This window comes from Akebia trifoliata, chromosome 3, assembly GCF_017979445.1.
Source record: "Akebia trifoliata isolate Shusen 1 chromosome 3, ASM1797944v1, whole genome shotgun sequence".
In the NCBI taxonomy this organism is placed as follows: Eukaryota; Viridiplantae; Streptophyta; class Magnoliopsida; order Ranunculales; family Lardizabalaceae; genus Akebia; species Akebia trifoliata.
The window spans coordinates 2,835,298-2,862,106 of record NC_141377.1 but is presented as its reverse complement, the minus strand read 5'-3'; the positions used below and the strand labels follow the sequence as shown (position 1 = coordinate 2,862,106).

Below are 26,809 nucleotides of genomic sequence, written 5' to 3'. Positions count from 1 at the left end.
TTAAAATAAATAAATTAATTTGACTTAGTTACTAAGGGTTGTTTTGCCCAAATGGATTTTACCAAATTAGCAATTAACACCCACAACCCTTTTATAAATCCAAAATATAATTTTTTTGGGGCTTCATCCACGATTTTCAGAATAGAGGGCTATTGAACTTCTACCCAACTTTTTAAAAATTAAACAATGAAAATAACATTTATTGAATGTTTTATTTTTCAAAGTTCATAGAATTTTGTCTTTTACAACCCTGAATATTCAAATCATGTTTTTTGATGTCACAAGGTGAGTCGAAGGACCCTTAGTAAGGGTGAAATGTTCACTAACTTAGTAAGGCTCATAGGACTCTTCTAATTGTTTTTACCATTTTAACTTCGAATGGCATGTTTTAATCTTTCAAAGTATTAAAGACGAGAAAAATCTAACCTACAAGCCCATGAGTGTAGATTTGTTTTTCTTTGAAGTTGAAAACTTGAAAAGGAGAGAAGTGAATATGGATAGACGTTTAGAAAATAGAAAAGGTTAAACTTGAGAATTAAGTTACTTGTTTGAGAAGATATTAAATATTGAAGTACATTTTCATAATTATTAATTACTATTAATTAATTATAGTACAGAATAATAAATATAAATATCCTCTTAAATAATTAAAAAAACACCCTATTTACCCGTTTACCTATTGGGTACTCAATTGGTACCTGGTGGATACATGACTCTTAATGGGTCCTTAAAATGATTACCCGTAACCGACTCAAAAATTAATCGGGTTTCTCATAATGGACCCAAAATTGATTAATCGGATTCAGGTAGTACCCATTGGCACTCCTAGTCCGAAGCCTCGTTTAGGGGTGTCAATGGGATTGGTTCCTAATAAAATTAGAACCATAAACCACTATATTTTTTTGATTATGGTTCTAGTTCTAAGATAAGTGGAATTGGAACCACCAAAAATCATGGGTACTTGTCGGTTCTGATTCTCAAGATCAAATGGGAAAAAAATGTTTCAAAATCATTATAAAATAAAATAAATTTCCTTCTAAAAATAACATATTATATACAAAGTATAAACTTGATTACTTGATTATAATTTGTTCCACTAAAAATATGATTTAATAATTTTTTTTTCAAAAATTAAAATACATCTTCTTTACAAGTAATAAACTTTAAGAAGAGATGACTCATTTTAAACTCCAATATTTAATTGATATGAAAAATTGAATAACTTTATATAATACATATTAATTTTAAAATATAAGAAAATCTTAAATCATGTATAATGTAAAAATAAATAAAAAATAAATTGGTCCCGTGTACCCATTGGATAGAACCTAATGGTTTCGATTCTTATTGGTTCGGTTTCATATTAGACTGAGTTCTAATAAGTTCTAGTAAAAAAAGAATCGAAATTGGGATTTTCGATTTTGGTTGCGGGTAAATGTGTACCAATTGACACCCTTAGACCCATTATTAAATAAATAAATAAATAATAGTGAAGAATATTCCTATTTGAAGAGAATTCAAGTGCGTTGGTCGAACAGAAAATTGGGCGAAGGCCCGTTTTAAATTAACAAGCTTTTGACCGTTAGATTCAATGAGATCAGGCGGTCCAAGAATATGACCGTTGAGAAAATGAGTAACTCGGAAATATTAAACCACTTACCAGGGTCAACCGTCTGAAATGTGACCGTTCGAGAATATGGAGCCTCTCCACTTATTCGAAGCTTTTTAAAATCTCTCTCTCTCTATATATGCGGCCCCTTCGACTCAGCGTTTAATTCAACGAGGAAAAACTCAGGAGAGAGAGAGAGAGAGGACGCAATGGAGACGATTTCGACTCCATTTTTTCAGACAAACGAGTTCTGATTGAAGATTTCTCCTGCACAAAGGTTTCTGAGGAGTTTCAGAAAAGAGAAGAGAAGGCTATAAGTGTTAAAGGGTATTTTACAGGGAGATTTTGTGAGTTCGATCGAGAACTGCAGGAAGGATTTCTAGGGTTTCATCCAAGGTGGAGGAATTTGGAGGGATGAGTGTCAAGATTGAAGGTACAGTGAGATCCATTGAGGGAATTTCTTCCCGAAGACTATCGATGCTTCGGCTGCAACTCGATTACATTGTCTCTTTCGAGCTCCTTCGCACTCGCTTCTCATTGATCATTGATCGTAGAGCTTCTTCAATTTCAGTTCCACTGAATCTAGTTTAGTATAAGTTTCCTAGTTTCATTACTTTATCTTCTGCGTTTTAGTAATTTAGGTTAAGTTTCTGGATTCAAACCTAATTATAATTATATTGGTCAAGTAGAGATGAGTGAGATCAGAAGGAGGAAGAAATTTGTTAAGCATATTTCTCTGAATTGGTCGATCCAGGACATTGATAATCAAAATCTTCTGAGAGATAAGGTTTGATTCTCACTCTGTTTATAATTTTAGAAATTCGGTAAATTGATGGTTCTAATTGAAATTGAAATGGTAAACCTATAAAAAAAAATTGAACTTTTTCCAAATTTCATCCTATAATAATCCCATGTAAATTTGTCCTCAAATTTATATACTTTTAAGTTAATTTTCAGTTACATTTCAGGGTTTCTTCTAAGGTGGAGTAACTTGCAGAGATGATGAGAAAATATTGAAGGATATGTTCCGTCCGGTACAGTGAGGGCTTATACTCCATTTTTTAAAAGGGAAGTTGGAGAACTCTAAAATGGTTTGTTTTGGTTGAACCCAGAAATATCATAAACTAATCAAAGCCCTAGATTTAAGCCTAATAGAAGTTTCTTAGTTATATTTAAACCCGAAAATAGAAGAGTGGCCAGGAGCCAAAGAACCTCAAGTTTTTATTGATTTTCTGCCTAAGTATATAAATCTTTTTTATTTTAAAAGATAACAAAAGGATATGGCTCTTGGCAGAATTTGATGAAGAAACAAGATTTGTTTAGTGATCCCAAATCTTTGGGATATGTCCTTGATGACGATGAACCTCATCATTCATTCATCATCATCGTTGTCTTCATCATCATAATTGTAGCCGTCGTCGTCGTCATCATCATCATAATTGTAGTCGTCGTCATCATCATAATTGTAGTCATCGTCGTCATCATCATCATCATAAAATCCTTACCCAAAACATTGGGATTAACTGAATGAATCTTGTTCCTCAATTCATTTCTATCTCAAGCCATGCCTATTAGTTCTAAATGAACTGATTGAATGCATTATAAAATTCATGTTTCGTGACATACTTTTTAGAGTTGTGATAATCTGACTACCCCACGCGGCATACTCAATCGACTACCCTGACTTGACAAGTTCGGGAACTGTAGATCTGCACTCCTCGGGATACACGGTCCCCTTGAGATACACTTTTATGAGGAAGTGCAGCTGTGTATCCCGAGGAGCACAGATATACGGTCCCTGAACTTGTCACATCAGGGTAGTCGATTGAATTTTCCACTTGGGGTAGTCAGGTTATCACGATTCTAATTTTTATTATGGTTGGCCATCACATCTTACCTGTTTTATTCAAGATTGGGACCAATGGATTGGGGTTGACTTTGTAGTGTAAAAAAATACTACACAGACTCTGAGTTATTTCTGATCCTAATGATCACTAAATAATTTAAAATTTTATTAAACTTCTAAACTGATCTTCTTATATGAACTAAAATGACCTTACTAAAAGTAAACTTGACATTGGAGCATCATATGAAGGTAAAAAAATACTACACAGACTCTGAGTTATTTCTGATCCTAATGATCACTAAATAATTTAAAATTTTATTAAACTTCTAAACTGATCTTCTTATATGAACTAAAATGACCTTACTAAAAGTAAACTTGACATTGGAGCATCATATGAAGGTAAAAAAATACTACAGACTCTGAGTTATTTCTGATCCTAATGATCACTAAATAATTTAAAATTTTATTAAACTTCTAAATTGATCTTCTTATATGAACTAAAATGACCTTACTTAAAAGTAAACTTGACATTGGAGCATTATATGATGAAGGTAAAAAGTTGCAATCCTCCAATTTTTGGAATTCTTAGTGATAATCTCATTTGATGACAATATTGATTATCTGTTTCTGCATGTGGGGTTTTTTTTTTTTTTTTTTTTTTAAAATTTGAAATCCATTACTCGACTTTTTTTTTTTTGGTATGCAGCTATTGTCATTGCAGATATAACGATGGTGGTTGGTGTTGAATCTCACGAGAATAGCTTGAAAATGTTTAGGCAATTTGACGGCTACTTTTTCTTTGAATTTTTGTCTAACCATGCAGCTATTGTCATTGCAGATATAACAATGGTGGTTGGTGTTGAATCTCATGAGAATAGCTTGAAGATGTTTAGGCAATCCGACGGCTACTTTTTCTTTGAATTTTTATGTATAACCATTGTTTCTTCTTAATCTTCTGTACTTGTTGTGATCTCAATCAACCTCATCTGTCATCATTGTAGACGAGATCAAATTAGAAATGAAATTGTAGACAAGATCAAAGCTAGAAAGGAATAGATTCGAGAAACTCTTATTAGTGCACAAATAGCCAACCAGTTCTGCTATATGGTTATTAGAATGCAACTCTCAAGTAGTCTCTTTGAATTCATATGGTTATTGGATGACAACAACAGTTTAGTTCCCTATTTGGGCTAATACTTAATAGTTCTATATAAAGAAAGTAAGTAGCTCTGTTGCATCTATTGCGGGGGGTACCCATGAGTGCCAGATTTGGTTGACCATGAAAATTTGATTCATGGGATTAAACAGTATAAATTACGTAACCCACGAGTGTCAGATTTGGTTGACCATGAAAATTTGATTCATGGGACTAAACAGTATAATTACGTAAACCTAAGTATTGTTGAACAATGATGATGAATTTATATGTGCCATAGGTGAAATTTCAGATGGAAAAGGAGGAGCTCATACAGTAGGCATATTTTAATCAATTATTTGCATCAAGGATGTCTTAAAACAAACAGAAATGTTGGAATCCAACTTGCCCTTGATTTGGGTACTTGAACAATTTAGAAGAATTAATGTGTCATCCAACTTCTCATTTATATGTGTTTTGCTCTTCTGTGTTGGCTTGGGGGTTTATAAATCAAAAGCTTTATTTATTTATTAAAAATGATTTAATATCCTTGTTTGTTAAACTGACTTTGCTGTTGCATCCATGAACTAACTCTACATGATAAACTACTTTTAGCGAACTTGTCCTTTAATTCGAACTTTCTAAATCAAATTGTTCACAGTGACTTTCCTTAAACTCTTTTTCTTTTGTGATGTTTCAATTTCTTTCCAGCTTTTCATTAGATTGATCATGTTTCCCCTACAAACTATTAGAACCTTGTTTGACTCCAAATAACAACTTTGCCCATTTGTTACAATGTTGTGCTGTGCTTCGGAAGTTCCTTTCAGGTGTTTGACTTGTTTCTTTCTGTTATGTCTTCAGGGCATTGGTAAAATGGTGTTCCCATTGGTACATTGGTTACCACTCCTGAGATTGCTCAGGTCTTGACCCATAACAATTACTTCAATACATTTGGTGGAAATCCTGTATATTCTGCAGCAGGTCATGCTATTTATGAGAGAAAAAAAAAAATCCTCATTTACCGCTATGAAACCATGTACAAAATTCCAGCAGAATGCATTTGTTGTGGTGTCTCATCTGAAAGAGGTCTCACTTCCCTCAAGGAAAAGTATAAAAGCCAGTCCCTTTATAATATGCGAAGATATGTTATGAATCCTCATTTAAAATTATGCAACCATGCATAAAATTCATGAAAGCAGTATGCTTGCCAATTTGCATTTTTATATGCATTTACATGACATTAGCATCAATTTGCAATGATAAAAATGGTCAGAGATATGTTAACATATGTAGTTTCATGACCAATGTCTAGGGGATACTATCAGGGTTTATCAATTTTATGATATTTTTCTTGTAAAAAAGAGGTTTTATGGACTCTCATTGGTTCTATTTTTTAGTTCTTTTCTGTTAGAATCTTCTAGTTGATGAATTTAATTCTCATAATTCTTGGGGTTGATGTGAGGGGAAGAGGTTTGATGCTTGGAGTTGAACATGTCACCCATACTATTTGAAACTGTGTTTGATAAACATCCCTTATAGTTAGACTAACTTATTGTTTGATAAACATCCCTTATTGTTTCATTCATGAATTTTACATGATATAAACTGCTTTAGTAATATCTCGTCTTATAATTTCAATTTTTTTGAATCTAAATGTTTGCATTGACTTTCCTTGAAAATGGTCTATTTTCATTTTTGATGTTTCACTTTCTTTCCAGTTTCTTCTTTAGATTGACCATGTTTTTCCTTTAAAACTACTAGATTATTTGACATTTCCATAGCTTTGAATCCTGGACATTACTTTACTTGAAACGATGTTTGAAAATATTCATGGAAGACAATCATAAGAATTTTGTTGTGTAACCTTGATAGAAATTTTTTACTGTAAAAGATGAGCATCACAAGAAGTGCAATTATCTGAAAGCTGCCATTTTGAATATTCTGTAAAAACAGGAGCTCTGTAGGCCAGGAAGTGATATCCATGGTTAATGGGTGCATAAAGATTCAAATGCAGGCCTCTGTTAGTCAATTTCTTGTTTATTTTTTTTTCAAAGGTATATTATATTTGGGTATTATTAATTATATTAGTTTGTATTTCTTCTCTTATGTTATTTTGAAAGTGCTAACCAGGGTTCTGGGTGCATAAAGATTCAGATGCAGGCCTCTGTTAGTCGATTTCTTGTTTATTTTAACTTTTTAGTGATATTAGTTTGTATTATCTATTTCTTCTCTTATGTTATTTTGAATTTCGAACTGTATTTCCGTGACACTACAATTCAAATTTGCCTTAAAATGCATAGTGTGCATGTATTCAGTTATGTTCATATTCCCTGAGTCTACTATAATAAGTAACCTTACTGAGAAAAAATATAAATCTTTGAATAATTCATCCAACATCAAGATAAAGTGTAAGAGCCCAATGGGTCCCAAAGTATAATGGATAGTTCAGGCTGCCAACGATTTTGTGTTCGTAAAACTAGGAGGCCCAATGTTCCCAAAGTATAATGGATGGCTCAGGCTGCCAATGATTTTGGATGTGTTGTAATAAAACTAGGAGCTTTGTAAGGCCAATAAGTACTAACCAACCAACCAAGGTTCTGGGTGCAAAGATTTAAATGCAGATTGCTCATTTTAACCTTTTCAAAAGACTAAAATGATATTAGTTTGACATTCTTTTATTTTACTTTGAAGTTTGAACCGTATTTCAATGATACTACAATTCAAATATGCCTTAAAATGCATAGTCTGTAATAATTCAATTATGTTTTAGATTGTTCATTCTTACCCTTTCAGAGATTAAAATGATATTAGTTTACATGTCCTCTTTTATTTTATTTTGAAGTTAGAACTGTATTTTAGTGATACTACCATTCAAATACGCCTTAAAATGCACAATCTGTAAGGATTCAGTTATGTTCATTCCCTCCCAATAAATTACTGAATTTTTAATAATAACTGCACCATGCACCAGCCTCAATCTAGCAAGACTTAAGAATGTAATTACTGAAAAACGGAGATTTCTATAAATTTCGAGGATAGAGAAGTGGGTCCACACCTCTTTAGCAATAAAACAATGAATTAGAAGGTGATTCACACCAGCGTGATTCTCTTTGTCCATAAACAAAAGTTCATGATGATTGTTTTTTCAATTGATGATATTATCAATGATATGAATATTGAGTATCTGGTTTCAGTTTCATTGTGCTACATCATAATAATTAGCATTTCAGAAAACTTGTTTAATGTTTTGATATTCATCAATTCTGCCAACATAACGGAAGAAAAAAATTCCATCTTAAAATTTGGTCTATTTTTATTTTTTTAATTATATTTTGTTTGTAGTCCTTATGGACTTGGGTGATCTATTTCATTAGGGAGGATGGAGATGACGCAGTGAAGAAGGTACAACCGTAAGTGTTGTAGAAGCTTGGGCTAGAAACTTTAGTCACAATGTGCGTTGCACCTAGGGTGGGAGCCAGTCCATTGAGACTCACAAGCAGAGATGTTGCTATTCTCCCCAGAAAGGTACTTTGTTTGGTTCACTTCTTTTCCTTTATTTTTCCCCGCTAACCTCTGAATCACTAGAGTTAACATGCTTTCTATCTCCCAATCATATATTTATCTCTTTTAGTCAATTGCTTATTTCTTTTAATCTTTTCAAATCTTATGTACGTCTGGACATTATTGATGAGACTAGTTTGTATTTCTTCATTTATGTCATTTTCCCTGCTTACCAGAATTCCTCCGGATTCGTGCCGATGTTTGAGGTAAGTTATTCAAGCTCTTTGATTTATTATTTTTTTTCTGTTTATGAAAAAACGAAAAATTTGAACCTGTTGTCAACGGATGACTTGCCCTTGACCTTGGTCTTCTATGGAAGACTGGGTTACATAGATAATACCCCTTGTTTTGGTAAATATTTGAGATGCCCTGTGTTTTCAAACTGATGACATTCCCCTTGACCACAGTTTTCTATGAAAGACTTATTTTAAAACCTTAATTTAAGATATCATATGTATCGAATGTTTTGGTATCATTTCGGCTTTTGAAAAAATCGAAACACCAAATCGATATGAGATTTTAAATCATGTTGGCCAACTCCTTAGAGCTTAAAAAATGTGCCCAACTCATGGACTTGGCCAATTTTGGCATTTAAATTGGTTGATGTTTGAAATTTATTGAGATGTGTTACACATATTAACTGGTTGATGTTTGAACTTAGAAGGGTTACACATGTGAATTGTTCTTTCCCAGTTGCAGTCAGGTAAGACCACCTAGCTTATGCCATATGATATGAGACTCATAATGATGTTAGATGATATATGTTTGAACTTTCAAGGGTTCTTTTACACATGTGAACTGTAGGATATGAAAGCCACTGCATATAATTCCAACTTTTTGATTTTAAATATTTTCAGTTTTTCTTTAGATTGATCATGTTTCCCCTACATACTATTAGATTATCTGAAGTTGTTGTAGCTTGGATCTTGGCCAATATTTTACTTGAACATAGCGTTTGATGAATATCCCATGTTAAACTGACTGTGTTGTTGCAGCATAAACTTTAGATGATAAACTACTTTAGTAATAACTTGTCATTTAATTTCAACTTCTGAATCCAAATCTTTATGGTGACTTTTTTTGTAAAAGGACTACCTTTCTTTTTTGATGTTTCGTTTCCTTTCTAGATTTTAGATTGATCATATTTTTCTTGCACATTATTAGCGTCGCTTGGATTCTGGTCATTGGTTTACTTGAAACTGTGTTTGAAAATATTCAATGAAAAATAACCAAAAGAATTTATTTATGGAAAAGAGAATCACAATGAAAAATATAATTCTTTTTTTTTTTCTATTTGGTTTACTTATTCTTAGTTGTTAGCTACTTTCAACTATGGTTCAACTAATATATAACCCAAAATTGCCTTGTTTTCAATCATACAATAAATGGTGCCCAATTAGACATCATTTGAGATAGTCCTGAATTTATCCCTGAACTCAACACAATTCTTCTATAGGTTTTCATGAGCATACACTTTCATGCCATCAAAAGGTTAGTTGTCTTTCTTTGTATTCTTACCATTTTAAAATTTTGTTTATGTATTATTGATACTTGGCTAATGATAATTTCAAAATCTCTACGCACATATTAATTTTGGCATTATAGTAGTCTTTCGTTATAATACCATATGTGATTTAATTATTTAATTTTGATTTATGATATTGTAGAGTTATCCTATGCCCTTCTAGAATAGGACTAGTAGTCCCTACGGTAGCACGTCCCGACCCCACAAAAGTTTCTCATCGTGTAACAGGATAATACATGAAGTTGACCACTCCATTTCAAACACACGACTAGAGGAAGCAAATCTCTTTTGTTTGTTTTACCATTGAGCTTTATTTTTTATTTTTTACTTTATGATGATTTGAAAATCGATACACACATCATATTTTGGTCTTGATTTCTATTGTGGAAGCCTTATCCTATATTACATGATGAAATGCTTCTTTACTCATGTGAAATGATTTGGCATTTTCAATAAGTTGTCAGCTTTAAGAAAATTCATATTTTATTCAAATCTAGGATAGATTTTCATACAAGGCTAGACTTCTCATTAACAATGCTAAAAACAAATCATAGGTAGGAATGAAGAAATCTACATGTAAATTGAGAAAATCCACCAAAACATTAAAAGAAGAATGTTAAAACCAACCTAATCAATAAAACATAGAAATGAACCACTTCCTTACAACTATAACCTACATCCCATATATTTGACCAACTAAGAATGTGTAACTTTTACTTTTCCGAAACTCTCATACTTTTAATCTTAAACTATATCATTGTAGACAAGATGAAATTAGAAACAAGAAAATGTAAGAGTAGCTCCAATAGGCGATAAACAAAGAGAGTCAATAGAGATGGTTTGGGCACATTAAAGAAAGATCAATTACAGCCCCTTCCCTAATTAGATGGAATATACAAGTTGAAGGTTCTAAATCATGTGTGGAAGATCCAAAAGAAAGTTGATTGTGGTAGTGAAAGAGCGTGGCTTTGGACAAAATAGAATAAAGGAACAAGATTCGTTTAGTGACACAAAATCTCCAGGATAAGTTTTCGATGATGATGAACCTCATCATTCATCATTCATCACACTGTCATCATTCATTGTCATCATCGTTGTTTCATCATCATCATTGTCGTTGTCTTCTTCATCATCATAAAATCCTTACCCTGGAACTTTAGGATCGACTCAATGAATATTGTTCCTCAATTTTCTTTTGTCTCGAGCCATGCCTAAAAGCCTTAGATGAACTGATGGCATAAATTTTATATTGGTGTGCAACATTTCTTTTCCATTCCATTTATTGGGGATTGCGATCGACGGAATAGGTTCAACTTTGTAGTAATAAAAAAATAAAACCGATGTTGAGTTACTACTTATTTTTATCCCAATCAATATTAAACAAGAAAAAATTTTATAAAACTTCTAGAAGAATATCCTTCAATGAACACTTTTCCTTTATTTTCCCCCGCTAACCTCTTAATCACAAGAGTTAACATGCTTTCTATCTCCCAATCATATATTTATCTCTTTGAGTCAATTGCTTATTTCTTTTAACCTTTTCAAAGCTTATGTACGTCTGGACATTATTGATGAGACTAGTTTGTATTTCTTCATTTATGTCATTTTCCGTGCTTACCAAAATTCCTCCAGATTCGTGCCAATGTTCGAGGTAAGTTCTTCAAGCTTTTTGATTTATTATTATTATTATTTTTTCTATTTTTGAAAAAACGAAAAATTTGAAACTGTTGTCAACAGAGGACTTGCCCTTGACCTTGGTCTGCTATGGAAGACTGGGTTACATAGATAATAAAAGTAAATATTTGAGATGCCTAGTGTTTTCAAACTGATGACCCTTGACCACAGTTTTCTTTGAAAGACTTATTTTAAAACCATAATTTAAAATATCATATGTATCGAATGTTTTGGTATCATTTCGACTTTTGAAAAAATCGAAACACCAAATCGATATGAGATTTTAAATCATGCTGGCCAACTCCTTGGAGCTTAAAAAATGTTCCGAACTCATGGACTTAGCCAATTTTGGCATTTAAATTGGTTGATGTTTGAAGTTTACTGAGTTGTGATACACATGCTAACTGGTTGATGTTTGAACTTTCAAGGGTTGCACATGTGAATTGTTCTTTCTCAGTTCCAGTCAGGTAAGACCACTTAGTTTATGCCATATGATATTAGACTCATAATGATGTTAGAAGGTTTATGTTTGAACTTTCAAGGGTGGCTTACACATGTGAACTGTTGGATATGAAAGCCACTGCATATAATTCCAACTTTTTGATTTTAAATATTTTCAGTTTTTCTTTAGATTGATCATGTTTCCCATACATACTATTAGATTATCTGAAGTTGATGTAACTTGGATCTTGGTCAATATTTTACTTGTACATAGTGTTTGATGAATATCCCTTGTTAAACTGACTGTGCTGTTGCATCATAAACTTTAGATGATAAACTACTTTAGTAATAACTTGTCATTTAATTTCAACTTCTGAATCCAAATCTTTATGGTGACTTTTATTATAAACGGACTACCTTTCTTTTTTGATGTTTCGTTTCCTTTCTAGTTTTTCTTTAGATGGATCATATTTCTCTTGCAAATTATTGGCGTAGCTGGGATTCTGGTCATTGGTTTACTTGAAACTGTGTTTGAAAATATTCAATGAAAAATAAACAAAAGAATTTAGTTCTGGAAAGGAGCATCACAATGAAAAATATAATTCTACTTTTTCTGTTTGGTTTACTTATTCTTAGTTGTTAGCTACTTTCAACTATGGTTCAACAAACATATAACCCAAAATTGCCTCTTTTTCAATCATACAATAAATGGTGCCCAATTAGACAACATTTGAGATAGTCCTGAATTTATCCCTGAACTCAACATAATTCTTCTATAGGTTTTCATGAGCATACACTTTCATGCCATCAAAAGGTTAGTTATCTTTCTTTGTATTCTTACCATTTTATAATTTTGTTTATTTATATTTGATACTTGGCTAATGATGATTTCAAAATCTCTATGCACATATTAATTTTGGCATTATAGTAGTCTTTCATTATAATACCATTTTGTGATTTAATTATTTAATTATGATTTATGATACTGTAGAGTTATCCTATGCCCTTCTAGGATAGGACTAGTAATCCCTACGGTCGCACGCCCCGACCCCACAAAAGTTTCCCAACGTGTAACAGGGTAAGACATGAAGGTGGCCACTCAATTTCAAACACACGACTAGAGGAAGCAAATCTCTTCTGGTTGTTTTACCATTGAGCTTTATTTTTCATCTTTTACTTTATGATGATTTCAAAATTTATACACACATCATATTTTGGTCTTGATTTCTATTATGGAAGCCTTATCCTATATGACATGATGAAATGCTTCTTTACTCATGTGAAATGATTTGGCATTTTCAATAAAGTTGTCAGCTTTAAGAAATTCATCCTTTATTCAAATCTTGGATAACGAATACAAGGCTAGCCTTTTCATTAACAATGCTAAAAACACATCATAGGTAAGAATGAAGAAATCTGCATGTAAATTGAGAAAATGCACTAGAACATTAAAAGAAGAATTTTAAAACCATCCTAATCAATAAAACATAGAAATGAACCACTTCCTTACAACTATAACCTACATCCCATATATTTGACCAACTAAGAATGTGTAGCTTTTTACTTTTCCAAAACTCTCATACTTTTAATCTTAAACTATATCATTGTAGACAAGATGAAATTAGAAACAAGAAAGTGTAAGAGTAGCTCCAATAAGCGATAAACTAAGAGAGTTAATTGAGATGGTTTGTGCGCATTAAGGAAATATCAATTACAGCCCCTTCCCTAATTAGATGGAATATACAAGTTGAAGGTTCTAAATCATGTGTGGAAGATACAAAAGAAATTTGATCGAGGTAGTGAAATTATATAAAAACTCATTTTAAAATAATTGAAGAGCGTGGCTTTGGACAAAATAGAATAAAGGAAAAAGATTGGTTTAGTGACACAAAATCTCAAGGATAGGTTTTCGATGATGATGAACCTCGTCTTTCATCATTCATCACACTATCATCATTCATTGTCATCATCGTTGTTTCATCATCCTCATTATCGTTGTCTTCTTCATCATCATAAAATCCTTACCCTAGAACTTTAGGATCGACTCAATGAATACTGTTTCGAGATTTTCTTTTTTCTCGAGCCATGCCTAAAAGCCTTAGATGAACTGATGACATAAATTTTATATTGGTGGGTAACATTTCATTTATTGGGGATTGCGATCGACGGAATAGGTTCAGCTTTGTAGTAAAAAAACAAATACAACCGATGCTGAGTTACTACATATTTTTATCCCAATCAAAATTAAACAAGTCAAAACTTTATAATACTTCTAGAAGAATTTGCTTAAATGAACACTTTTCCTTTATTTTCCCCCGCTAACCTCTTAATCACTAGAGTTAACATGATTTCTATCTCCCAATCATATATTTATCTCTTCTAGTCAATTGCTTATTTCTTTTAACCTTTTCAAAGCTTATGTATGTCTAGACATTATTGATGAGACTAGTTTGTATTTCTTCATATATGTCATTGTCAACGGATGACTTGCCCTTGATCTTCTAAGGAAGACTGGGTTACATAGATAATACCCCTTGTTTTGGTAAATATTTGAGATGCTCTGTGTTTTCAAACTGATGACATTCCCCTTGACCTAGTTTTCTATGAAAGACTTATTTTAAAACCTTAATTTATGATATCATATGTATCGAATGTTTTCGTATCATTTCGACTTTTGAAAAAATCGAAACACCAAATCGATATGAGAATTTAAATCATGCTAGCCAACTCCTTAGAGCTTAAAAATGTGCCCAACTCATGGACTTGTCCAATTTTGGCATTTAAATTGGTTGATGCTTGAAGTTTATTGAGTTGTGCTACACATGTTAACTGGTTGATGTGTGAACTTTCAAGGATTGCACATGTGAATTGTTCTTTCCCAGTTGCAGTCAGGTAAGACCACATAGCTTATGCCATATGATATGAGACTCATAATGATGTTAGATGGTTTATGTTTGAACTTTCAAGAGTTGTTTTACACATGTGAACTGTTGGATATGAAAGCCAATGCATATAATTCCAAGTTTTTGATCTGAAATATTTTCAGTTTTTCTTTAGTTTGATCATGTTTCCTTTACATACTATTAGATTATCTAAAGTTGTAGCTTGGATCGTGGTCAATATTTTACTTGAACATAGTGTTTGATGAATATCCCTTGTTAAACCGACTGTGCCGTTGCATCATAAACTTTAGATGATAAACTACTTTAGTAATAACTTGTCATTTAATTTCAACTTCTGAATCCAAATCTTTATGGTGACTTTTATTATAAACGGACTACCTTTCTTTTTTGATGTTTCGTTTCCTTTCTAGTTTTTCTTTAGATTGATCATATTTCTCTTGCAAATTACTGGCGTAGCTTGGATTCTGGTCATTGGTTTACTTGAAACTGTGTTTGAAAATATTCAATGAAAAATAACCAAAAGAATTTAGTTATGGAAAGGAGCATCGCAATGAAAATATAATTCTTCTTTTTCTATTTGGTTTACTTATTCTTAGTTGTTAGCTACTTTCAACTATGGTTCAACTAACATATAACCTAAAATTGCCTCTTTTTCAATCATACAATAAATGGTTCCCAATTAGACATCATTTGAGATTGTCCTGAATTTATCCCTGAACTCAACACAATTCTTTTATAGGTTTTCATGAGCATACACTTTCGTGCCATCAAAAGGTTAGTTGTTTTTCTTTTTATTCTTACCATTTTATAATTTTTTTTATTTATTTTTGAAACATGGCTACTGATGATTTCAAAATCTCTATGCACATATTAATTTTGGCATTATAGTAGTCTTTCATTATAATACCATTTTGTGATTTAATTATTTAATTTTGATTTATGATATTGTAGAGTTATCCTATGCCCTTCTAGCCCTTCTAGGATAGGACTTGTAATTCCTACGGTTGCACGCCCTAACCCCAAAAAAGTATCCCAACGTGAAACAGGGTAAGACATGAAGGTGGCCACTCAATTTCAAACACACGACTAGAGGATGCAAATCTCTTCTGTTTGTTTTACCATTGAGCTTTATTTTTTATGTTTTACTTTATGCTTGTTTCAAAATCTATAAACACTTCATATTTTGTCTTGATTTCAATTGTCGAAGCCTTATCCTCTATTACATGATGAAATGCTTCTTTACTCATGTGAAATGATTTGGCATTTTCAATAAGTTGTCAGCTTTAAGAAATTCATCCTTTATTCAAATATGGGATAACGAATACAAGGCTAGACTTCTCATTAACAATGCCTAAAATAAATCATTGGCGGAATGAAGAAATCTACATGTAAATTGAGTAAATCCACCAAAACATTAAAAGAGGAATGTTAAAACCAACCGAATCAATAAAACATAGAAATGAACCACTTCCTTACAACTATAACCTACATCCCATATATTTGATCAACTAAGAATGTGTAACTTTTACGTCTATGAAACTCTCATACTTTTAATCTTAAACTATATCATTGTAGATAAGATGAAATTAGAAACAAAAAAATGTAAGAGTAGCTCCAATAGGCGATAACCTAAGAGAGTCAATTGAAATGGTTTGGACGCATTAAAGAAAGATCAATTACAGCCCTTTCCCTAATTAGATGGAATATACAAGTTGAAGGTTCTAAAACATGTATGGAAGATCCAAAAGAAAGTTGATTGAGGCAGTGAAATTATATAAAAACTCTTAAAATAATTGAAAAGCGTGGCTATAGGCAAAATAGAATAAAGGAACAAGATTCGTTTAGTGATACAAAATCTCCAGGATAGGTTTTCGATGATGATGAACCTCGTCATTCATCATTCATCATACTGTCATCATTCATTGTCATCATCGTTGTGTCATCATCATCATTGTCGTTGTCTTCTTCATCATCATAAAATCCTTACCCTGGAACTTTAGGATTGACTCAATGAATATTGTTCCTAGATTTTCTTTTGTATTGAGCCATGCCTAATAGCCTTAGACGAACTGATGGCATAAATTTTATACTGGTGGGCAACATTTCTTTCCCCTTCCATTTATTGGGGATTGCGATCGACGGAATAGGTTCAGCCATGTAGTAATAAAAAAATGCAACCGTTTCTGAGGTACTACTTATTTTTATCCCAATCAATATTAAACAAGTAAAAACTTTATTAAACTTCTAGAAGAATATGCTTAAATCAACACTTTTCCTTTATTTTACCCCGCTAACCTCTTAATCACTAGAGTTAAGATGCTTTCTATCTCCCAATCATATATTTATCTCTTTTAGTCAATTGCTTATTTCTTTTAACCTTTTCAAAGCTTATGTACGTCTAGACATTATTGATGAGACTAGTTTGTATTTCTTCATTTATGTCATTTTCCCTGCTTACCAGAATTCCTACGGATTCGTGCCGATGTTCGAGGTAAGTTCTTTAAGCTCTTTGATTTATTTTTTTTTTCCGTTTCTGAAAAAATGAAAAATTTGAATCTGTTGTCAACGGATGACTTGCCCTTGACCTTGGTCTTCTATGGAAGACGGGTTACATAGATAATACCCCTTGTTTTGGTAAATATTTGAGATGCCTTGTGTTTTCAAACTTATGACATTCCCCTTGACCATAGTTTCTGTGAAAGACTTATTTTAAAACCTTAATTTATGATATCATCTATATCGAATGTTTTGGTATCATTTCGGCTTTCGAAAAAATCGAAACACCAAATCGATTTGAGATTTTAAATCATGTTGGCCAACTCCTTAGAGGTTAAAAAATGTGCCATACTCATGGACTTGGCCAATTTTGGCATTTAAATTGGTTGATGTTTGAAGTTTACTGAGTTGTGCTACACATGTTAACTGGTTGATGTTTGAACTTTCAAGGGTTGCACATGTGAATTGTTCTTTCCCAGTTGCAGTTAGGTAAGACCACCTAACTTATGCCATATGATATAATGATGTTAGATTGTTTATGTTTGAACTTTCAAGGGCTGTTTTGCACATGTGAACTGTTGGATATGAAAGCCAATGCATATAATTCCAAGTTTTTGATATGAAATATTTTCAGATTTTCTTTAGATTGATCATGTTTCCCATACATACTATTAGATTATTTGAAGTTGTTGTAGCTTGGATCGTGGTCAATATTTTACTTGAACATTGTGTTTGATGAATATCCCTTGTTAAATTGACTGTGCTGTTGCATCATAAACTTTAGATGATAAACTACTTTAGTAATAACTTGTCATTTAATTTCAACTTCTGATTCCAAATCTTTGTCATGACTTTTCTTATAAAAGGACTACCTTCCTTTTTTGATGTTTCGTTTCGTTTCTAGTTTTTCTTTAGACTAATCATATTTCTCTTCCAAATTATTGGCGTAGCTGGGATTCTGGTCATTGGTTTACTTGAAACTGTGTTTGAAAATATTTTTAGTTCTGGAAAGGAGCATCACAATGAAAAATATTATTCTTCTTTTTCTATTTGGTTTACATATTCTTAGTTGTTAGCTACTTTCAACTAGGGTTCAACTAATATATAACCCAAAATTGCCTCTTTTTCAATCATACAATAAATGGTGCCCTATTAGACATCATTTTAGATAGTCCTGAATTTATCCCTGAACTCAACACAATTGTTCTATATGTTTTCTTGAGCATACACTCTCATGTCATCAAACGGTTAGTTGTCTTTCTTTGAATTTTCACCATTTTATAATTTTGTTTATTTATTTTTGATACTTGGCTGATGATGATTTCAAAATCTCTATGCGCATATTAATTTTGGCATTATAGTAGTCTTTAATTATAATACCATTTTGTGATTTAATTATTTAATTTTGATTTATGATATTGTAGAGTTATCCTATGCCCTTCTAGGATAGGACTAGTAGTCCTTACGGTCGCATGCCCTGACCCCACAAAAGTTTCCTAACGTGTAACAGCGTAAGACATGAAGGAGGCTACTCAATTTCAAACAAATGACTAGAGGAAGCAAAACTCTTTTGTTTGGTTTACCATTGAGCTTTATTTTTTATGTTTTAGTTTATGATGATTTCAAAATCTATACACACTTCATATTTTGTCTTGATTTCAATTGTCGTAGCCTTATCCTTTATTACATGATGAAATGCTTCTTTACTCATGTGAAATGATTTGGCATTTTCAATAAGTTGTCAGCTTTAAGACATTCATCCTTTATTAAAATATGGGATAACGAATACAAGGCTAGACTTCTTATTAACAATGTTAAAAACAAAATATAGGTAGGAATGAAGAAATCTACATGTAAATTGAGAAAATGCACCAAAACATTAAAAGAAGAATGTTAAAACCAACCTAATCAATAAAACATAGAAATGAACCACTTCCTTACAACTATAACCTACATCCCATATATTTGACCAACTAAGAATGTGTAACTTTTACGTTTATGAAACTCTCATACTTTTAGTCTTAAACTATATCATTGTAGACAACATTAAATTAGAAACAAGAAAATGTAAGAGTAGCACCAATGGGTGATAAACTAAGAGAGTCAATTGAGATTGTTTGGGCACATTAAAGAAATATCTATTACTGTTCCCCTAGTTAGATGAGATATACAAGTTGTAGGTTCTAAATCATGTGTGGAAGATCCAAAAGAAATTTGATTGAAGTAGTGAAATTATATAAAAGCTCATTGTAAAATAATTGAAGAGTGTGGCTTTGGACAAAATAGAATAAAGGAACAAGATTCGTTTAGTGACATAAAATTTCCACGACAGGTTTTCGAGGATGATGAACCTTGTCATTCATCATTCATTTCATCATCGTTGTTTCATCATCATCATTGTCGTTGTCTTCTTCATCATCATAAAATCCTTACCCTGGAACTTTAGGATCGACTCAATGAATATTGTTCCTCAATTTTCTTTTGTCTCGAGCCATGCCTAAAAGCCTTAGATGAACTGATGTCATAAATTTTATAATGGTGGTCAACACTTCTCTCCCATTCAATTTATTGGGGATTGCGATCGACGGAATAGGTTCAGCTTTTTTAGTAATAAAAAAATACAACCGATGCTGAGTTACTACTTATTTTTATCCCAATCAAAATTAAACAAGTAAAAAACTTTATAAAACTTCATGAAGAATATGCTTAAATCAACTCTTTTCCTTTATTTTACCCCGCTAACCTCTGAATCACTAGAGTTAACATGCTTTCTATCTCCCAATCATATATTTATCTCTTTGAGTCAATTATTTATTTCTTTTAACCTTTTCAAAGCTTATGTACATCTGTACATTATTGATGAGACTAGTTTGTATTTCTTCATTTATGTCATTTTCCCTGCTTACCAGAATTCCTACGGATTCGTGCCGATGTTCGTGGTAAGTTCTTGAAGCTCTTTGATTTATTATTATTTTTTTCCTTTTTTGAAAAAATGAAAAATTTGAACCTGTTGTCAACGGATGACTTGCCCTTGACCTTGGTCTTCTATGGAAGACTGGGTTACATAGATAATAATACCACCTGTTTTGATAAACATTTGAGATGCCCTGTGTTTTCAAACTGATGACATTCCCCTTGACCACAATTTTTTGTGAAAGACTTATTTTAAACCTTAATTTAAGATATCATATGTATCGAATGTTTTGGTATCATTTCGGCTTTTGAAAAAATTGAAATACCAAATCGATATGAGATTTTAAATTATGTTGGCCAACTCCTAGAGCTTAAAAAATGTGCCCAACTCATGGACTAGGCCAATTTTGGCATTTAAATTGGTTGATGTTTGAAGTTTATTGAGTTGTGTTACACATGTTAACTGGTTGATGTTTGAACTTACAAGGGTTGCACATGTGAATTGTTCTTTCCCAGTTGCAGTCAGGTAAGACCACCTAGCTTATGCCATATGATATGAGATTCATAATGATGTTAGATGGTTTATGTTTGAACTTCCAAAGGTTATTTTACACATGTGAACTGTTGGATATGAAAGCCACTGCATATAATTCCAACTTTTTTATCTGAAATATTTTTAGTTTTTCTTTATATTGATCATGTTTCCCATACATACTATTAGATTATCTGAAGTTGTTGTAACTTGGATCTTGGTCAATATTTTACTTGAACATCATCATCATTATCGTTGTCTTCTTCATCATCATAAAATCCTTACCCTGGAACTTTTGGATCGACTCAATGAATATTGTTCCTCAATTTTCTTTTTTCTCGAGCCATGCCTAAAAGTCTTAGATGAACTGATGGCATAAATTTTATACTGGTGGGCAACATTTCTTTCCCATTCCATTTATTGGGGATAGTGATCGACAGAATAGGTACAGCTTTATAGTATTAAAAAAATACAACCAATGCTGAGTTACTACTTATTTTTATCCCAATCAAAATTAAACAAGTAAAGACTTTATAAAACTTCTAGAAAAATATGCTTAAATCAACTAAAATTACTTTCCCTAAACTTTTCACTGAGGCATCGTCTTAGAAGTTGTATTCTCAAGTTGAAGATTCTAAAATAATGAAAGGAAGACTCAAAAGATTGTCGATAGTAAATAAAATTGTATAAATACTCATTGTAAATAACAAAAAAGTGTAATTTTGGATGTTTTTGATGATTCATTTTCTTTCCAGCTTTTCTTTAATTGATCATGTTTTTCCTTCAAAATCTCAATTTTTCCATTGCTTGGATCCTTGTTATTACTCTACTTGAAACAATGTTTAAAAATATTATTGATAAGTAATCAGAAGAATTTAGTTGACAACCTTTATAGAAAAAGAAAATTAATTAAAAGGAGGTGAGCGTCGCAAGAATTGCAATTATTTGAAGTTTCAGGATGCCTACAATTTTGGATGCTCTATAAGAAGCAGGAGCTCTCTGTAAGCCTAGAAGTCAAATATGCCTTAAAATGCATAGTATGTAATGATTCAGTAATGTTCATCCCCCCAATAATAAATTACTGAGTGTTGATAAATTTTTCACCATGCACCAGTCACAATCTAGCAATGATCATTTTGAATTCTGTCTATAATTCATCATAGGTTGTGTTATTCAGCTTGTCTATGTTTCAGTGATAACTGTTACAACTGTCAGAGTTTGACACGAGGAATGTACTTTTGGATTGTTTCTTAGTCGATTGCTTTATTCAGCTTGTCTACTATAACTAAACCCTTCTAGTTGATTGCTTATTTCTTTTGACCTTTTGAAAGTTTATGCACATTTTGACATTATTGATTAGACCAGTTCGTAGTTCTTTTATGGTATTTTGTACTTCGATCTGTGTTTTGGTGACATTATGATTCAATATGCCTTAAAATGCATGGAATGTAAGGATTCAGACCTTTGGAGTAATTGAGTGCAAGCTACCCCCATCAAGGATAAATCATTTTTGGACAATGAAAGTGCCTTAGGACTGTTCATGGGCCTGGAAACAAAAATTCTCAACGTAGCAAGTGTTGCATTAGCTCTGATTACCCACCAAATAGGGAAAGGATGACCCTTGGCATCCAAATGGTCTCCTGAAGGACAACTTCCAAGAAAATCTGAGATACGACTCTAGATTGAACCCACTCCTTGCAACAAACTGAAAATCTAAGCAGGCTTTGGCAAATCAGCCTTCTTGGCATTGCAACAGAACTTAACGAAGGTTAAATGGGACGGCATGGTAAGAGGAAGTTCTCTAAAGCCTTGAAGACTCAAGATAAGGCTATCAACAATTCGAAATGTTTCATTCTGCCATAAAGACAAAGAGAATGAAGACCATATTTTCATGGAGTTCTTCTTTGCAAGGAAAATTTGGAGAAACCTCCTCAATCGTCGATCCCTTATTAGTAGATACTCTTCAAACTGGCAACAAGAAATGTAGACTGGCTACTTCAAGAAGTCCAAGGTCATGGTGTGGTCCAATAAATTAAAAAAAATATTCTTCATTGCCTTTGTCAATAATATATTTGGAGTGAAAGGTATAGGCGTACATTCCAAAGTAATTTCTCTCCAGCTGAAGCCATCCTTTCCTCTGTTATTGAGGGGGTGTAAGAAGTAAGATTATTCCTGAAACACAGTCAACAGGAACTTCTGCCGTTCAAGAAACATTTCAGTGATCTTTGAGGCTAAAGCTCCAATTGCCTATCGATGGAACCCTCCTAATGTTGGGATGTTTTGCATCAACACTGATGGCTTACTCAAGGAAGAAGGGGGTTGGGAAGAGTGGGGGCAATCATCAAGGACTGTCAAGGTGAAGCTTTAGTGGCTTTGGCTGGGTGCACCAATGGAAGTACAATCCTCATGCATGAACTAGAATCCTATTAACAAGGGTCTGTTGCTTGCTCAAAGAAATGGGATTAACAATGTCAGAACTTTTTTAGATCCCCTCATAGCTATCCAATGTATTAATTAATGGTCAATGCTCCACTCCTTGGAGGGCTGCTTGCTATAGAAGTCAAAGAGTTCAAAGGACTGAGCACTATGTTTGGGGAATGTAATTTTTTTTTTCTTACAGAGTAGCCAATAAATAGGGTTGGGGATTTCTTGGCGTCCTTTAAATCCTCCTTAAGAGAGATTATCTTGTATCCAAATGATTTCCCAAGTGATCTTCTTTGTATTATTCAGGAGGATGCGAGAGGGCAATCTTATGTAAATGGAACTCTTCGGGCAATGGAAAAGAAGAATGAGAGAAAAAACAATTCTTGAGAGTAATTTAGTCGACTAGAAGGTAAAAGTAGAAGCTCAATGGCCTAAAAAATGATGGAAAACTAAGGCAGCCTACGGTTTTGATTTGCTATAAAATATGGGAGCTTCGTAAGTCAATAAGTGTTAAATGAGGGGACCGTATGGTCTCCCCCCCATACAAGCAGAGGTATCTCAGCATGCAGAACATCATACCTACGACTCTAATGAACCAGGGTTACAGATTTCTGTAATTACCAAATGCAGATCTCTCTCAGTCAATTTCTTGCTCATTCTAATATTTCCCAAGGTATGTACGTTCTCGGACACTATTGATGATATTAGTTGGCATTTTAAATTGTATTTCGGTGACACTGCAATACCAATATGCCTTAAAATGAAAAATGTGTGATGATTCAGTTATGCTCATTTTTCCGCATTTAGTCTATTCTAAACCCCTTACTGTTCCAAATTTTGTACCATACAACAGCCACAAAAAGGACACTGCTCATCTAGCATTTTATGCATTATTAAATTGGTTTAAATTTGATGCCCATTCAACTTGTCTATATTTCACTGATAGAGTTGCGAGTGTCACTGATAAAAAAAAAGGGTTGCGAGTGTCCTTAAAACATAAGATTACAAGCCCCAGTCATCACCTTCATCAGCAGTAACTCCTTGCTCCAATAAATTTTGTGCAAGCCATGTCTTTATGGTATATTTTGGTTACATTTTACAAATATATATCTGTTCATATGACAATAATACAATCAAATAGATTGCCACAAGGGCGCCATAGTCTAGGAGCCCAAACTATGTGATTGAATAAATCCTCCTCTATCTGTTGCGGGTCGAGGGCTCCTTCTCCTTCCCCTTCTTCAAACTCCGATTCGTATTTTTCATATAGAAATCTCTGATCAACGATAGAACAAAATCCATTTTGCATCATATCTAAGGGATTCCTTGGCTCTTCATGTATTCAAATCCTGTTTCCGCAATATCATTTTTTTTTTGTTTGTTTTTGTCAAACAAATTTTAGGTATGCCTCTCTTAACTAGTAATTTCTTACTGTTGTTTTTCTTTTGGGACGGGAGGAAAACAAGGGGGAAGATAGAACCACTACCCTATCATGGTCAACTATACTATACCAAATCATTTATCCTATTACATTACTTCACCATAGGCGGATAGCGGGAATCGAAGCCACGTCTTCTCCTTGGCAAAGATAAATTTTACCATTCGACCATCTCTTACATCAGGCAGTCTATGGTGCAAATTTGCTTCAGTGGAGGTGTTTTAAGGTTCCCATTCTATGGCCAACATCTCAAAAGCGACAGAGATGTGTGCAGCAGTTTTATGGCTTGGCCAATTTTGCAATTTAGAATGATTAATAATATTAACTGATTAATGTTTTACACATGTTAACTCAGTTGCTTAGTGGACCATTGAGCTTATGTCGTATGGCACTAGACTGCTATTGCAGGTACACCCCCTCCGTATCCAAAAATTTCATAAACATAATCTACTATGGATCTCATTGAGCATTGTTGATTTTTGCATCATTGCATTTTAATTACAATCTATGTCTCAAGTAGATGGTTTATACACAAAACAATTATATAAAAGTTGTGAAAACGAACAAGTCTCAAGTAATCATCCGAGTGCGTAATATATACATCATTTATAGATCAACATAATGTACATGGAGTTGGTGGGCATAAAAAGTATTCCAGAAGGTTTGAGGGAAAGATATCCAGCTCTCTATCAACGATGGCAACGAATTTGAGCTTATGTTCGTTTCTCGTAGATTTTTTTAAATTTGTTTGGAACCGACATTTGCTGCACCTAGAAATCTAACTATCTAAGAAATAGTATTGATCCCTAGTAAATCTATGTTTTCCCTGACATCTCGATCACACATTTTGCTTGAGGTTGTAAAGTGCGTATAGATTGGCACTTCTTTTGAGTCACAAATTTGATTTGTTGTAGTCCGAACTCAAAATAGTTGATATTTGATGCTATATAGAATAATTTTTAGGCCAAATAGATAAACACTTGCTCTTGAGGGGTATCGTAATTGACAGTGCATGAACGCAAGTACACCTATCCCCAGGCGTACTTGTTCACATTGTCCAAAACCATTAATAATTGAAGGTACATTACGGATACCTTTGTCCCATTGGGAAAAATTGTGAGTGTTTCCGATTCTTTCTCAATATTTCTAGAGGGTCTCGCATTATCGACTGCACTTGAAGCTTTTGGTTCAGACCTCGTTTGTTGACGACGACTTCAATTGGAAGCGGTTTGTCTGACACAATCCCTACACACACGCACACACACCACCACCAACAACAAAAAAACATTTTGTTTGTTATACCAATTGGTATGTTAGTACCGAGTGTCTTCACATATAGTTGGTAGTTACATACTGAAAATTGAATGATACATTTGGTATACACATGCCGTGTATTTTAACAAACACCCAGTAGGCACATAACAAAACTTTTAATTACCACTCGGTAGGTGCCTACCGAAAGTATTATAGACTGTTTGGCCAGGGTTAGAACCAGGATTTTGCCCATGTGGGGGCAACCAATAGTATAAATTTTTTTGTGAGGACAACTAAGAGTGGAAAAAAGTAGTTGTGGGGGGCAATAGTAACAATTTTTTTTTATTCACTGTTAAAATCTGTCGCAATAGCTCACTAATCCATAGATTTTGAAAATTCTTGTGAGGGGCAAGTGCCCCCACAGCCCCCACTCTAAATCCGTCCCTGGGTTTGGCATTGGATTATCGAATAGACCTAAAATGATGATTATATCACATAGAGTAATGAAATCTAACGAAAATTCAACAATCATGTTGAATTCACCATTTAGACTCCTTACCATTCAACTAATTTAGAATGTTATAATAAATTTAGAGATTTAAAAAAAAAAAAAATTAAAGACCGTTTAATTTTTAGAAAAACTATAAATTAACTTACATTGTGAGGTAATGTAACTGCAACAATGAAAAAGACAACACATATGAAGAGAAGAGAGAGAGTTTAGGTAATTGAGAGCGTTGAGAGGGATGAGATGCTTTGGGGTTTTTGGTCGTTTTAGGATTTAGGTAAACGATCCACGGGTGGGTGCATAGAGAATAACTTTTATTTCATTTGGTATAGTTGAAGGACTGTGCATTGAGAATCTTTACTTTTTAGGTGTGTACGAGTGAGTGGGTACGTAAAATATTTAAGTGGCCCCACTAATCCTCGTAAAGTGCAGTATTTTGTTCCGAATCAACCCAGATTGGACCAGGTTTGGTTAGTGTAACTAGGCCAGCTTTAAATTGGTTTTTAAACTCGTTTTCACGTCTCGTCTCGTCCAGGCCTGATACCGAGTC

General features: G+C 33.1%; 1 protein-coding gene across 5 annotated transcripts; it reads left to right on the top strand.

Moving 5' to 3' along the window:
- The first annotated feature begins 1,713 nt into the window (after window positions 1-1,713).
- LOC147405529 (uncharacterized) lies at window positions 1,714-26,805 on the top strand. Of its 5 annotated transcripts, none has more exons than XM_086433284.1 (16): window positions 1,716-2,194; window positions 2,299-2,396; window positions 2,578-5,698; window positions 6,544-6,644; window positions 7,965-8,115; window positions 8,328-8,357; window positions 9,608-9,642; window positions 11,309-11,327; window positions 11,779-11,817; window positions 15,434-15,468; window positions 15,646-15,741; window positions 17,156-17,185; window positions 17,641-17,679; window positions 20,100-20,129; window positions 20,591-20,629; window positions 22,089-26,805. In XM_086433284.1, the coding sequence occupies exons 5-16, from the start codon at window positions 8,041-8,043 to the stop codon at window positions 22,165-22,167; spliced, it is 546 nt and encodes a 181-aa protein (XP_086289410.1). In that variant the 5' UTR covers window positions 1,716-2,194; window positions 2,299-2,396; window positions 2,578-5,698; window positions 6,544-6,644; window positions 7,965-8,040; the 3' UTR covers window positions 22,168-26,805. The 5 variants fall into 5 exon arrangements, 4 of the variants coding, with proteins under 4 accessions (XP_086289412.1, XP_086289413.1, XP_086289410.1 ...); XM_086433285.1 differs by having other exon boundaries at window positions 1,717-2,194; window positions 2,578-5,510; XM_086433286.1 differs by having other exon boundaries at window positions 1,715-2,194; window positions 2,578-8,115; window positions 22,096-26,805.
- Window positions 26,806-26,809: the final 4 nt, after the last annotated feature.

Bases quoted from the DNA above. Each gene is read 5' to 3' on its own strand.
- LOC147405529 (XM_086433284.1), top strand. From the start codon at position 8,041: ATGTGCGTTGCACCTAGGGTGGGAGCCAGTCCATTGAGACTCACAAGC. The intron at 15,742-17,155 runs GTAAGACATGAA...CCTGCTTACCAG, and splicing joins GTATCCCAACGTGAAACAGG to AATTCCTACGGATTCGTGCC. The intron at 20,630-22,088 runs GTAAGACCACCT...ATGGAATGTAAG, and splicing joins TCTTTCCCAGTTGCAGTCAG to GATTCAGACCTTTGGAGTAA.